The 14380-nt window shown below is 44.0% G+C and overlaps 3 protein-coding genes across 3 annotated transcripts; 1 reads left to right on the plus strand and 2 right to left on the minus strand.

Annotated features, from left to right (window-relative positions):
• Positions 1-3001: 3001 nt before the first annotated feature.
• Positions 3002-4423, minus strand: LOC149280221 (peptidoglycan-recognition protein SC2-like). The gene is made up of 4 exons (XM_089500566.1): positions 4378-4423; positions 3768-3969; positions 3436-3554; positions 3002-3180 (listed from the first exon to the last, which is right to left on the minus strand). The coding sequence occupies exons 1-4, from the start codon at positions 4421-4423 to the stop codon at positions 3002-3004; spliced, it is 546 nt and encodes a 181-aa protein (XP_089356692.1).
• Positions 4424-6486: 2063 nt separating this feature from the next.
• Positions 6487-8631, plus strand: LOC149280222 (peptidoglycan-recognition protein SC2-like). Its single transcript, XM_089500592.1, has 4 exons — positions 6487-6580; positions 7800-8001; positions 8154-8272; positions 8453-8631. The coding sequence occupies exons 1-4, from the start codon at positions 6487-6489 to the stop codon at positions 8629-8631; spliced, it is 594 nt and encodes a 197-aa protein (XP_089356718.1).
• A 925-nt stretch (positions 8632-9556) lies between these two features.
• On the minus strand, positions 9557-12531 carry LOC149280223 (glutaminyl-peptide cyclotransferase-like protein). The gene is made up of 7 exons (XM_089500593.1): positions 12337-12531; positions 11758-11898; positions 10923-11210; positions 10218-10373; positions 10028-10127; positions 9813-9929; positions 9557-9702 (listed from the first exon to the last, which is right to left on the minus strand). Exons 1-7 carry the CDS (start codon positions 12529-12531, stop codon positions 9557-9559), a joined length of 1143 nt encoding a protein of 380 aa, XP_089356719.1.
• Positions 12532-14380: the final 1849 nt, after the last annotated feature.

The raw sequence follows: 14380 nt of genomic DNA on the forward strand, positions 1-14380 counted from the left end.
CCCTACGGTGTGCACTGGGTTGAGCAACTTGGGCCGTACACCAGTTGTGTGCATTGCTATGCATTACATCCTCCTTTGCACTCAGCTCCGTGTCCCTGAAAACCCTTCCCCCTTGTCTGATAACACAGGCAAAAATAGACTGAGTCATTATTAGAAACATTTTCCGTTATAAAACAATTATCTCTGCGATGGGGGTATAGAGCTGCTGCTGCACCATGTTAGCCGTAGAAAGAATGGAAAAGAGGAAATTTTATAAAGATCCCTTTATTGGCTGAAGTATTAGAGATCAGATGCTTTTGAGACTATCTAGGTCTCTTCTTCAGGCATATTATTTTCTTTAGTTACAAAAATAAAACAAAGTTGATTAATCGTAGGTTAAGTGGAACGACCCTGTATTTTTTTTTTACATCTTGGCCGTATTTAAAGCCTTCCTTCTTTGCATGAAATCTAGCTGTTTGTGCATTCTGTATTATTCCATAAAGAACATCGCTACATGGAATACATTTTAGGCATGCCCACCAGCTCACAGTTTTCTTCTGAGCTATGGACACATCTTACCGGTATGTGTCTCGGCGAGTATGATAGTGGGTCAGGAGTGGACCCAGATACTGACTCCAGGAGGGGCACTCCCACTAACACACATACCCAGACACTCACGCCGACACAACTTGACATACACCACCACACACCCAGACATTCATGCTAACACACACATGCACTAAACACTAACACTCACCCACACACTCACACCCAGACACTTACTTACCCAGACACTCAGACTTAGTAACTCAGCCTGTCTTTAATGCAGCTGCTGTGCTACTACCGGAGGGTCACGCAGTGTGATATTACGTGGCCCCGCTCAACCCTTAGGTTAAAAAAAAAAGGTACAGTTGTGTGAAAAAAAGAAATCCCACCCTCTTTGAATTTTATGATTTTACTTATCAGGACATAATAACAATCATCTGTTCCTTAGGAGGTCTCAAAATTAGATAAATACAACCTCAGGTAAACAACAACACATGAGGTATTATACCGTGTCATGACTTATTCAACAAAAATAAGCCATGTGCAAAAAGTAAGTACATTTTTACTGCTTCCATAGGAATTAAGATGTTAAGTAGTAGGCAGGTGCTGCTAATTAAATGGTTAATTGATCACCAGCAAGCATGACCACCTCTATAAAAGCCAAAGTTTTAGCAGTCTCCTGGTCTGGAGCATTCAGGTGTGTTATAACAAAATACCAGGAAGGAAAGACATCAGCAATGATCTCAGAGAAGCATTTGTGGCTGCCCATCAATCTGGGATGGGTTATAGGACCATTTCCAAACAATTTAAAGTCCATCAGTCTACAGTAAGAAAAAAATATTCAAAAATGGGAAACATTCAAGACAGTTGCCAATCTTCCCTGGAGGGGACATCCCAGCAAATTATCTCAAGGTTAAAACGTGCAATGCTCAGAGAAATCGCAAAAAAAGAGTTAGATCTCAGACTCTACAGGCCTCAGTTAGCATGCTAAATGTTTACATTTGTGACAGTAAAATAAGAAATAGACTGAACAAGTATAGTCTGTTTGGAAGAGTTGCCAGGAGAAAGCTTAGGTTTGCAAAGCTTCATCTGAAGAAAGCCCAGGACCTCTGGAACAATGTCCTTTGGACAGACGAGAGCAAAGTGGAGCGGTTTGGCCATAAGCTACAGCACCATGTTTGGTGAAAACCAAACCCAGCATATAGACACAAACAACTTGTACAAAACGTCAAGAACAGTGGTGGATGGGTGATAATTTGGGCTGCGAACCTTGCAGTCATTGAGTTGACCATGAGTCAAATGTGAGGCCATCTGTCCGACAGCTAAAGCTGGGCCGAAATTGGGTCATGCAACAGGACAATGATCCCAAGCATACCAGCTAATCTACAACAGAATGGCTGAAACAGCTGATTGAAATGCTGTGTTGGGACCCTAAGAGAGCTGTGCATAAACAAATGCCTGCAAACATCCATGAACTGAGCCAACGTTGTAAAGAAGAGTGGGCCAAAATTCCTCCGCAGCGATGTGAGAGACTCATACAGTCATACAGAAAACGATGACTTTAAGTTTTTGCTGCTAAAGGTGGTTCTACAAGCTATTGAATCAATAAGTGTACTTAGTTTTTCCACATATGACTTCTCCATTTTGGCTTTATTTTTGTTGAGCAAATCATGACACGATGTAATATGTTATGTGTTGTTGTTTACCTGAGGTTGTATTTACCTAATTTTTAGACCTGCTAAGGAACAGATGATTGTTATTTTGTCCTTATATGTAAAACCATAGAATTCAAAGAGGGTGTACTTTCTTTTTCACACGACTGTAAATCCATGGATCCACCAAAGTGGTGGGTCCATCCTAAGGATCCAAACTGCAACATGGTTACCAGAACTAGGAGATCTTGTGAGAGGAGGTGCTAACTCTAAACCTTGTTTACTCTTAAACATATCATTTAATAAATATCTTCTTCATAGAGAGGAGTGATCAGTTTTCTGGATTTTCCACACAATCTCATGATGTTATTAATCTAATTGTACATATACACACTTTGTTATGTTTGCACTTTTTAAGTACACGTTTGCCATGGGATCGTCATTCTTGTTACAGCATCATTTCACAAACTCTGACTCTACGGCATAGAGCTGACAATCTCGTGTTGGTGCTCATGGCACCGTAAGTGATTTAATCTTAAGACCTTTACGTAAAACATAAAGCGCCTATCCCTGAAACCCCTTTTATTGACAGGTTAAGATTATTAGGTGGCTTCAGCAATACAGTTTTCTCCATAATGTGAATGGCACCCATGAAAACGTCAAGAATGAAAGAATAGTAAGACAGAGTCCTGTATAACGAATACATTTATTTCACTTTTGTAACATAGGTTGAAAAGATCTTAGTTTCAGGAAGCTGAGGCGGGGAAGATGTTGGCGGCGCTCAGCAAATCCCGCTGTCGATGTATAGATGCCTTTCTTAGGAATTAGGCCTGGAAGCGTGGCCAGGTTTTGACGGTGTTGTAAAAGGTGTTTCCAGGGCACTCGGTGGCTGTCACGTTGCGATGTCCCTTCAGGATGTAGGCGGATTTAATGTAACCTCTGGAGACCCCGCAGCTGATGAGAGCCTTGACTGCGTTCTGAGCGGCAGTATTGGGGTTACGGCCTGGCGGGGAGGGTAACGCAACAAGTCAATGTACAGGAGTCATTTAACACCCGTTTGCTTCCACTTCCTACCTCTGTACTCCAGAGAGGTGGACGCGCATGCACTACATTTAACAGACAGCTATGAGCCCTCACACGCAAAAGAGCAAACTATTCAACAAGAGCAAACCATATATTGTTCTTATTATTCTTAAATGAAATACACTCTGAAATGTAGCGATAGACCCACAGGTCCAAGCCACAGCCCCCAACTTACTGGTGAAAGTTCCGATGACGTTGATTCCAATGGAGTTGGAGTTGTAGTTGGGCGCATGGGCACCAACGGATGTCCAGCCACGTCCTTCATACACATTGCCGTCCTCTCCCACCAGGAAGCTGTAGGTTCAGACAGAGATCAGCGTTCATGACCCATCTGAGCTCGTTACACAGATTATTCATATTGTTTGTCTCTGCTTTTGCTTTCATGGATTTATCAGGACATCAAACGTTAATTCCCACCCAGCATTCCGCATTCCCTGCGTTATCGATATTTATACGTAGTGAGCCATTTAAATCCCTCATGTCTGATATTCCTTCTGCCATTCTTACCTGTATCCGATGTCACACCAGCCGTTGGTGTTCATGTGAAGGTTCTGGACGTTCTTAACCTGGGTGATGCAGGTAGACTGGGTGGTACAGGATGCTCCGGCTGTGTGGTGGATGATCACGTATGTGACCGGTGTGGCCATTGCGGTCCTGCAGGTGGGGGCGCGTCCACCCCACTGGGATTTAGTGAAGATTGTGGGGCAGCCTAGAAAAGAGAGATATTTTTACCTTTTCAAGAAGGTGCTCTAAATGCCTACTTCATAATATATAGGACTGTCAAAGTTGGGGTCCTGTAACCTGCTAATGAGGCGTGTGAATAAACGAATGTGCATTTCCCACCTGGATTACTGTAACCTACTTATGATCTTGTTCACACATTTGCATGTTACCTGCCGGTAAGCTCTAAGTTGAGCGTATCATCCTTTTGCCCCATCTGTATCCTTATAATGATCTGCTTGCGTAAAGTAATGCATTGTATACTTTATCCCATTATCCCAGTAATTCTAGTTCTCTCCTATCCCATCTCTTCTCCAACCTGTTCTCTCTCTCTCCTTCCCAACTACGGCTCTTTCTCCTCCAAACTTTCTCAATTCAAAACATTGAAGACACTTACATTGTGCAACAGCACAGAGGGCAAGGAAAGCGACTAGTTTCAGCATGATGCAGACACCTGGAAAAAAGAAATAGCCATTTATGACGGAGCTATGAGCGGGATTCCATGTTTCTGGATACTGATGTCATGTAACAAGGGATCGTCAAAATGTAAATTATACTGTATATCGATAAGTATCTACACCAACTGATGGCAGCATTTTTCTGCTGCTATGGCATCAACTATTTTCAGCGTATCAGTGCCCTCTTCTTATATTACATGTGTTACATAAGGAAATGCTTTAAGTAATCAGACGTGGAGAAAAAAATAAATCACAACTTTTTGTTCCCTTTGGCTGTTACTGGTCATAAATATCTTATACTAACAGAGAATGTGGGGTATATCAGAAAACATACATAAGAAAATATATAAACAACACTTAAACTTAAAAATAAAGAACATTTCCCTTTAATTCCTTAAATAAGTCAGCGGCCGTTCTTAATCGAGCGGCGCGTGTGAAGCGAAGAATGTGGGACTTACCTTGAACTGGCGGGTATTGTGCGAGTTCTGCTCTCGGCAGGAGCCCTATTTATATGAGAACTTGGGCCAAAAAGGAGGTGGAGATATTTTTGACTGGGTGGCCTTATGGGGACAGGTGTTCAGAGGCGACCTTGTTATGTAATATTTAATAGAGATAAGAATACGCGAGAGTCTTGAGGGTTTATCCCCAGATCTCAGGGGGCTTAAACAAATCTCAGGGTAAGCGGGCGTCTTCTCTGAGATAGACCTCTTCATAGACTCCGGTTTTATGATACATGAGCATTGTAACTCAGGATTCTGTTCTTTGATATGTTACAGTTGAAAGCCCTGCTTTAATATAGGTGACTTAGTGGAATATACACTATATGGACAAAAGTATTGGGACACCTGGCCATTACACCAACAGGGTCTTTGATGGCATCGCGTTCTAAATATATAGACATTAATATGTAGTTGGTCCCCCTTTGTGGCTATAACGGCTTCCGCTCTTCTGGGAAGGATTTCAAGATTTTGGATGTTTCTGTGGGAATTTTTGCCCGTTCATCCAGTAGAGCGTCTGTGAGGTCAGACACTGATGTTGGACGAGACGCCCGGGTCGCAATCTACCAAAAGTGTTCAATGGGGTTGAGGTCAGAGAAAGGTAAGTCACTCAAGTGGCTCGCCTGGCTTAGGACACCTCGTCAGTTGGAGAGAAGAAAATACTGAAGCCAAAGCATTAGGTTTCCACAAATCGTCTAATCAACCAAATCCTGAATCACTCACTTATAAAATATATGAAACCTTCACAATCGTTAATATCAAATCAAGCTCTGGGGGGGGGGGGGGGGATAACAGACAGGGAGCTCCGTGTCCCTGAAAACCCTTCCCCCTTATCTGACAACATAGGCAAAAATAGACTGGGTCATTACGGTGTTTACTTAGTGCTGTTTACTGGAGAATCGTCTATTATTAGGAATAAGAAACTTTGTAAATATTGTGAAAATTGCCTCAAATCCCATACTAAAAATACAGAATGTTAGCCACTATATGATTTTATATAAAAGGTATTAAAAGTTATTAAAATCAGATGAACTACCCCCCGCCCCAGAAATTAAACATTTTACTAAAAAACACTGTTGTTGCCATTTTTATTTAGTGAATAAAAGAATATATAATGTGTTACTGAGACAAGTTTTAAGGCCGCTACATTGTTTAAAAGAAATGAAAACATTCAGCAATCAAAACCGTAGAACATTTGTTTGTTGCGCCTGATATAATGTTACACGCAAAAGGTGTATGACATCACAACGCCAGCCATATGTGTGATGTATAATCTCACAAAAAAGAAATCTCGTGTTGAATTGTGACCCCCCCCACCTATGGCTAGGTGAGCCAGCGTTGACACCCTCCCCCGTCCGGCTCCTCAAGGGTGGGGGAGTGTGAGTCATGTCGGCACTGGCTCCTCCACTCACTGAGTATTTTGTTGTGAGTGGCTTTTGCTTGGCTAGTGCCCACCTCTTCCCCCTCCTTATAGCCATTCCCTGTTTGTGATGACTTATCCAGCGACCAAAACTTGGGCAAGTCCGAAGACCCTCAAAGTGAATATGAACAATGAACTTGGCTCGCCAATGGTGGTCTCCTACCAGCACGTATAACACCGTTCAGTGCCAGGAATTAGAGTCGGCCGACCTGGAGGCAGCAGATTGTGAGCTCTTTTATCATGTCTGTTCATCCAGAATCCATGTCTTTGTACTTACTCTAAGAAACAAAATATGCATTCATAGAATAGCTGGCTGGTCGATATTCAATGTAAAGAATATTTACATTACAGATTCGAAAAAAACAACAACACATGGACTGTTTCCATTGCACTTTATCAGAAATTCAAGGATACGGTGCTGAGTGCAAAGCCAAGAGGTGGACTGATCCGGGAAAGCAGAGACGAAGTGCAAAGACGGGAGCGATGCTCTGATCCGATTAGTTTCAAAGAACCCGGCGCATGCCCGAGTGTTCCGCACGAGATTTTATTTATCAGCCACTGACGGGCGCAAAACCCCACATCCAATAATGTTATATAATGCCCACCATATGGCGATGTTCCTACAGCTCCTCCCTAATGCCCGCCTCTGTTATTTATGGGATTGGATAAAGAATAAATAGAGTAAAGAAAGGGTGGCATCGAGGCAGAAGCTATCAGGAGAAGGTGAGCACCTCTGCTTGAACTATAGAACTGAACTATAGAACTATAGAATAACTCCCTGCACTTTTCTGGTTACGGGTCCCTCACTTACATCTGTGTCTCTTATGTCCACCCTCTAGGTTTCTTGTGCCCGCCATGCTGCGTCTCTCTGTTCTCCTCGCTGCCCTCTGTGCAGTCGCTTACGGTGAGTCTAAGATGCGTCCCTGATCTGGAATCTACTTCGGGAAAACTAGCAGAGTCGGAATTTCTGGTGTTAAGAGGTCACAGGAGAATTGTTTTGGGTTTTTTTATTAATCCAAAGAAGGTTTGCCTGTAGGGTCCATGAGTCGGCCAAAAATCGCCCTAGAAATATACGTCACCTCGATAAGTCACTGACCTGAATCTGAATCTGCGGAATGCCAACTATATCTTCAGCTGTACCTTTTACACAAAAAAACCTGCTTGTATCTCTACCTAGAACATTATCAGCTTAAAAGAACAAATATAAATCTAATGCATGGATTTAAACTTCTCACTTCTGTCTTGAAATGGAGATTTAAAGCTTACTTTTCTGGGGTGCATAAGATGGGGCTAGAGGGTCTTTAAAAGCCTGTTTTCGTATAAAGAGATGAAATCATGATAAAGATTTTTGTTGGGGTGAAAAAGATTGGTAATCTAGGGAATGGGACAAGGAGCATAGGGAAGGTAAAAGTTACCAGAGGGTAAGTGTTACTTTTTCATGCAGGCTGCCCCACAATCCTCAGTAAATCCCAGTGGGGCGGACGATCTCCCACCTGCAGGACCGCAATGGCCACACCGGTCACATACGTGGTCATCCACCACACAGAGGGATCATCCTGTACCACCCAGTCTACCTGCATCACCCAGGTCAAGAACATCCAGAGTTACCACATGAACAGCAACGGCTGGTGTGACATCGGATACAAGTAAGACGGGAGCGGACTGGGGTGTTTTGGGGTAGGGATAAAGGATGCCATGGATCTGTGACGGGGCGGGTTTCACGGTTATGTAGATGGAGAATGTCCACTAGGCACCTGCACCTATACACCGAAACGTCTCTGCTTTCTCTGCCACGCAGCTTCCTGGTCGGAGAGGACGGATACGCTTATGAAGGACGTGGCTGGACTTCAGTCGGAGCTCATGCACCAAATTACAACTCAAACTCCATCGGCATCAGCGTGATTGGATCCTTCTCCAGTGAGTCTTAAAACCAAGGGGGCAGAACACAGATGGGGCTGGGGAGGGACAACAGGGTATTAATGTGGGAACTTGCCTCATCTTGTGGTAGCGGGTTAGAAGTCTGCATGTTTCTAAAGGGTTCTATGAGCTGGTAAGAGGGTCAGGTCTTTCTCACTCACTTTGCTCCTCTACCTTTAGGCCGTAATCCCAACACCGCAGCTCAGAACACAGTTAAAAACCTCATCAGCTGCGGGGTCTCCAGAGGCTACATTAAATCTGCCTACATCCTGAAGGCCCATCGCAACGTAACAGCCACGGATTGTCCAGGGAACACATTCTACAGTACTGTGACAACCTGGCCCCGCTTCCAGGCTTAAACCCCAAGTAACTGCTTGGTAACCGTAACTCAGGTGGCTGAATCATGGGACGGAAGTTCAGTGGAGGAATGAAGAAATCCAGCCATCACATTCCTTTACCTGCCTCAACACTAAACTTTCCTGACCCAGAAGCAAAATAAATGCAACTAAACAAAGCTAACAGCATTTTGGTGTTTCTTTTTTCTTCTCTTATAAAGCAAATTAGAACAAACATTAAGAAGATAAGTTTTTTTTGTTGGTTCCTCGGGCCATAGTGCGTAGTACAAAGGCACAGAACAGGACCATAGTTTGGGGGGACTGGATGTGGACATAGTGGAAACCAACAAATAAAGGCTTCTACTTTCACTACCTTTACCTTGATGACGTCCATGTAGCTCCCGCAACATCCTTGATAAAATTCAAAGCAGCACGGGGAATATTTGATTGGCCAAAGGCACTTGAATCACGAAGCTGTATTTGTCACTCTTACCTACACAGTCATACACAGTATTATTTTAAATAATACTTTATCTGACACCATAGCTGGATTGTGGTCAATTAATTCTCCTAGTACAAAAAGAGCAGGATAGAAAGCATATATAATCACTCTCTTCCGTGTTCCCTGCCCTCACATAGACATAAGATCAAAAAAATAAAGCGAAAACAAACAGTAATCCCTCTTATAGCAAGGTTTCCTAAAGAACCGTCTTTCCGTAAGATAGCAATGGACTAGGTCTTGTTCCGGACAGACAATGGTGTCATTTGTGAACGCGGTGCCTGTAGGGGTACAGTCATCTCTTTATGGCACGGCTAAGCAGTTCCTGGCAGTTGTTGCAGACCAGACAGGTTTAGCTCATTAAAGAACAATATTTTGGGAGTCTGCTTTGGTCTGCAAAACGTACAAGAGTCGTTCTATCCCCGAGACTGCGTGTTGTAAGCTTCAAGTTCAAAGAGACAGTGTTTCACTCAGGAAGGCAACAAGTATCTTGCACAAATTGATGATGGTTGGGCGGTGAAGATTTTCCTCGGTGTCATCATGCGTGTGCCAGACAGCGGGGAATGGCGTGGAGATCACATGCAGGGCCGGGACACCTAAACATTATTCATAGAGTTAAAGAAAAAAAGAAACACATGAGACACCGTAAGCCATCCACCAAGCAAGGTAGAGATAAACAAAAAGACGGTGTTATTAGTGCTCTGACCTCTCCGTATGAATGGAACGTGGTCATCCTCCACGGCACCGTAATACAGATCACTTCTGAAGTAGGAGTTTTCCAAGGGATGAGATTGGAGTAGATCGAAGCCGTGTAACCGTTTCTCTAAAAAGGGATATAGAGAAGGTTATTAGGATAAAAGAAGAAACTAAAATAAAAGAAAGGGTAGGCACAGAATTTCCTTGAAGAAAGAAAGCGCTCACCAAGATCCCGCAACCTCAAGAAGTGTCCCCGCGTCCCAGAGAAGTGGTTCACAATCAACGGGTTTGGAGCGCCAAGCAGATCCAGGAGAACGAACAGACCCTACAACCAAAGGAGATGAGGGTGATAAAAGTCAATCGGTAAAAATATATGGTCGTAGAACCAATCCCAAAAGGCTACTTCTGTTCTTACAATTGCGTCGAGTTGATTCCCGCCACCTCCCGGCAGCTCTGTTTTTTCTAACCGTTGGGCCAAATGTCGGGCCCCGTACAGCGAATCTGTTTCCGTCCAATCAGCAACAGCCTCTTCACCGTCCAAGAAGAAGAGCTGCAAGGTAAGCGAGGAGCCCTGTTGGAAGACAAGGAAGCAGAGAGTCCAGGAGCTTGCAATTTTTTTATTTTTTTTTTGCGGGTGTAGATATTATCTGACAGGAAACCCCTACAGAAAAAGTCAGATCAGGCATTTAAATAAAACAGATCTTACAATTCGGGGCAATCCCTTTACGACGCTGCAGGGAGTTCCTATAAATAAGAAATACATAGATGTTGCCACCCTAAGACTTTATAAATTAGTAATTTTACAGCAGGACGCAACTTAAGTCCTAGTTTCCACCAACCAAGGAGTTAATAATCATCCATTATTCATTCTTATAGGAAGACCAAGAATTAACGAGCCTCCTGTTTACACACATTGTCTTTGGACAATGTGTTGGCTTTGCCTTTCTGCCTCACCCTTTTTTATTATGGGCTTTTTGTTCTTCCTATTTTGGCCCGTAAAACGGATCGTTCCTTTGTTGGTCCGTAATGGCCACGGAGAGGCTTTATCAGGAATTTAAAAGTCATTCAATAAATTAAGAGACTGAACTATAAGGGGGGGGGGGGTCGGGAAGACGTTCACCCTGTTTTTGAGTTCCTTTAGCCGCGTGTCGAGCACTGTGACCACTTCGAGGATCAGAGAACAGGGCACCGCCGAGTCAGTAGCTCCCACAAAGGCATGGCCGTTCCTGTCCTTAGGAAATATCTTTGAATCCAAATGGCAGGCGACGACCACGCGGCGACGGGCAGAGGGATCCAGCGTCGCCACCACGCTTCCAAATGACAACGATCCGCGAGGGGTGGGGGCATCAAACAGGTCCAGGTCGACAGTCCAACCCGAGGACAAAGACCGCAGGTGGCCGGTAATGAGCTGAGGACGGAAACAAGACAGACTATAAACGCTGGAGTATTAAACACAGGGGCAGAGTCACTCGTCTACAGCGCGGGATGACACAGATCAGTTCCTGTGACGAGCGATTAAAGAAGGTGCAGGTCATTTATAGAGAAGGACTACAACTCTCATTGTGCTGGGAACGTCTGTCATATAGTTGCAGTCTAACTATAATACTCAGCATGCGCAGCACACATCCAGCCGAACATACTGTGAACTGTAGTTTACTCTGCCTGTTACAATCATTCTATTCATTGATTTATATAGCGCCATCATATTCCGAGCGCTGTACAATAACACTTTAAGTTACTTACATAGAATTTGACGGCAGATAACAACCATTTGGCCCATTTTTCCCTTTGTAAAGACTGAGACCTTAATCAGTCGTTAGTCTCGTCTTAGATTCAGGAGCCATATGTCTATCCCATGCGTGTCTAAATCCCCTCACTGTATTAGCTTCTACCACCTCTGCTGGGAGGCTGTTCCACTCATCTACCACCCTCTCAGTAAAGTAAAGGGAACTCACCTCTCTCACCAGCCGGTTCCCAGCACTCCCAGGTTGTCTCTCGATCAGCATCGGTCTCAGGAAAGACGTCCATAATCGATTAATATTCACCTCGGACACAAGCTGTCTGATGTAGCTGCGGGAGAGCGCCTTCGGGACGATCTGTCACGTGGAAAGGCAGACAGTGAGCTTTATTCACTAACAGGGGTCGTGAACCCAGCGAGTTTCTCCTGCATGAATTAAGCTTTGGCGCTGCGCAGTTCAGACCGCATTTCGCTATAAGAGACCGTCTCGTGAATAAACCCCAGCGCGTTACAAGAGAGGCTCAAACATAGCGTTAAAAGACATGAGATGAGAAACATCAGGGGTATGCATTAAAAAGGTGTTATCGTCACAACAACAGCAACCTAGCGATACTCTCACCAGTTTCATTGGTTGCCATGGTGAATAGATCACGTTTTAAACTTCGCACTAGTATGAATAAGCCCCATAGGGTAACACAAAGACAGAGAGAGACAGACAGACAGAGTCACTAGGGATGAAAGAGTTGCAGACAGGTACAGAAAGCCAGTGGCCCCTCTATCCCCCCGTCCCTCTCACCTCCCTGTCTGCTCCCTTCCGGTCTTCCTCCGTCACACTCCGACTCTCTGCCGAGCTCTCCCATAGCAATATGACGGCCCCAATCAGAATCCCAGCGCCCAACACCAGGAAAGAGCGGAATCTAGGGCCCCTAGGGCTGGCCCCCAAGAGTCCCGCGGAGGCACGGGAACTGCGAGCAGCCCGGCGAGGACACATCACACCGAAGCGACCAATGAAATGCAGACGAGCATGTCAACTGAATGGGCGCTCACCCAATCAACCGACTGCGATGCATATGCGGAAATCAACAGACACCGATATCAGATTTCAGCCAATCAAAATTTGAAGTTACAGAGGCAATCACGCGTCTAAAAAAAAACTGAGAAAGAGGTAGATAGAACAGGGATCCAATCAAAATTAAAGGGGGGGGGTTTAGGATTGACAGCTCATCGTAAACATAGAGCATCACTAGTAGGCATGCGGTAGAAAGCGCCATCTTTGAAATGGGCACTTATAGCTATTAAGTTTCAACTCTCTATTATTAAAGGAGAAGCGGACCCCGAATTCTTTTTTTACAGCTGTACACCCATAATGGGTCACGTGAACATAAACTTATAGCTACCCAGCGGAGGAATACTAAACCTATGCCCCCCCCCGAATGTCAAATGGCCAAAGAGGGACTATTTTTCTGCGGAGCGCAGTTAGGAATACATCACCGAGACATTTCTATATGACGTTACCGTATACCGAGCTATATGTGCGGCATTTACAGAACCTTACATTGGGTCAGTGCGTAAGCCGCATACTAAATCATACATGACCAGTGTGCTTTTCATATACATACCTGGGAGCTCTCATGGTTTGACTGGCAGGGTTTTCGACCCAGTCTCAAGGTAAATGGGCAGATTCTCGAGGTCACCGAGTCTGGAACTGACTCCTTCCCATTCTGCACGGCTGTGATCATATATAAGACTCCCTACTCGGGTTTTTATACTATATCTATATATATATATATATGTGTGTGTGTGTGGTGCGTGTGCTAGACGCTCTTGCGATGACGCAGAAAGAAAAGGGGGAGAGACAGAAATATGGGGGAGACAGAGAGAGAGAAAAAGGGGGGAGAGAGAGCATCGGTTGTTGTCATAGAAACTGAAAAAGCTTCTCAAACATTTATGAGTTAGACCTCCAGAGGATAGAAGAATGACAGATCGCTTGGTTTATTTGCTTACCGTGTTAAGGCACTCGTGTTTTGCCCCCTTTAACCCGATAATATTGTGGTATGGCTCAACAATCAAAAACAGACATAAGTGAGACCAGTAAATAAAATCAACACGGAAAACAGAAATCAGCTAGCTTTGCCAAAAGGTCACGTGGCCATATTTCAAGCTGCAGAATGGGAGAAATACAGAAAAGAATATTAGAGGACTAAGGGGTGGAAATAGTAGGACTGTTAAAGGGTAAGCATATATTCCCTTAAATATATATATATATACTGCATTAATCATTGGGGTAACTTAGCAGTTCTCGACAATCGCATTGGGGGTTTAGAACATTACAGGCTCCGTTTAAAGACGCGGCTGGCAAAACATTCTATTTGTGCCATATATACCAGCATGTACTTAAAGGGACCCTCCAGCCATCACATTCACTTCAATGCATATGATAGCCAGGTGGTTCCATTAAATTCTGTTAATGAATTATGGGATTCTGCAACCCCCCCTCCATATATGATTTTGCCCCTTTGCTCACCCCAGCTATTCTAGACACAGGAGATGTGCGCTATACTTACTTCCAGGCAGCCATCAGTGGCAAGAACTATCGACCCACAGAGGAGGGCAGTTATATCTTCTACCCCCAGCGAGTGCTTTATTTTTCACCTTTGAAAAATACTTTAATATGCATTTTTCTTTAGTAGGGCTGACAGGGACAATACACTGTCCTTTTAAAGGTGTATACAATAATACCCCCCTGGCGGTGTATACAGTAATGTAGGTCAGCATTGAGAGAGAGAAAAAAAAGACAAAAACTGCTTTTATCTCATTTTGCTCCAATAAACTCCCTTTAC

The sequence above is a fragment of the Sceloporus occidentalis genome, unplaced genomic scaffold (genome assembly GCF_023333645.1).
Source record: "Sceloporus occidentalis isolate IW3139 unplaced genomic scaffold, rSceOcc1.0.p SCAF_157, whole genome shotgun sequence".
Classification (NCBI taxonomy): domain Eukaryota; kingdom Metazoa; phylum Chordata; class Lepidosauria; order Squamata; family Phrynosomatidae; genus Sceloporus; species Sceloporus occidentalis.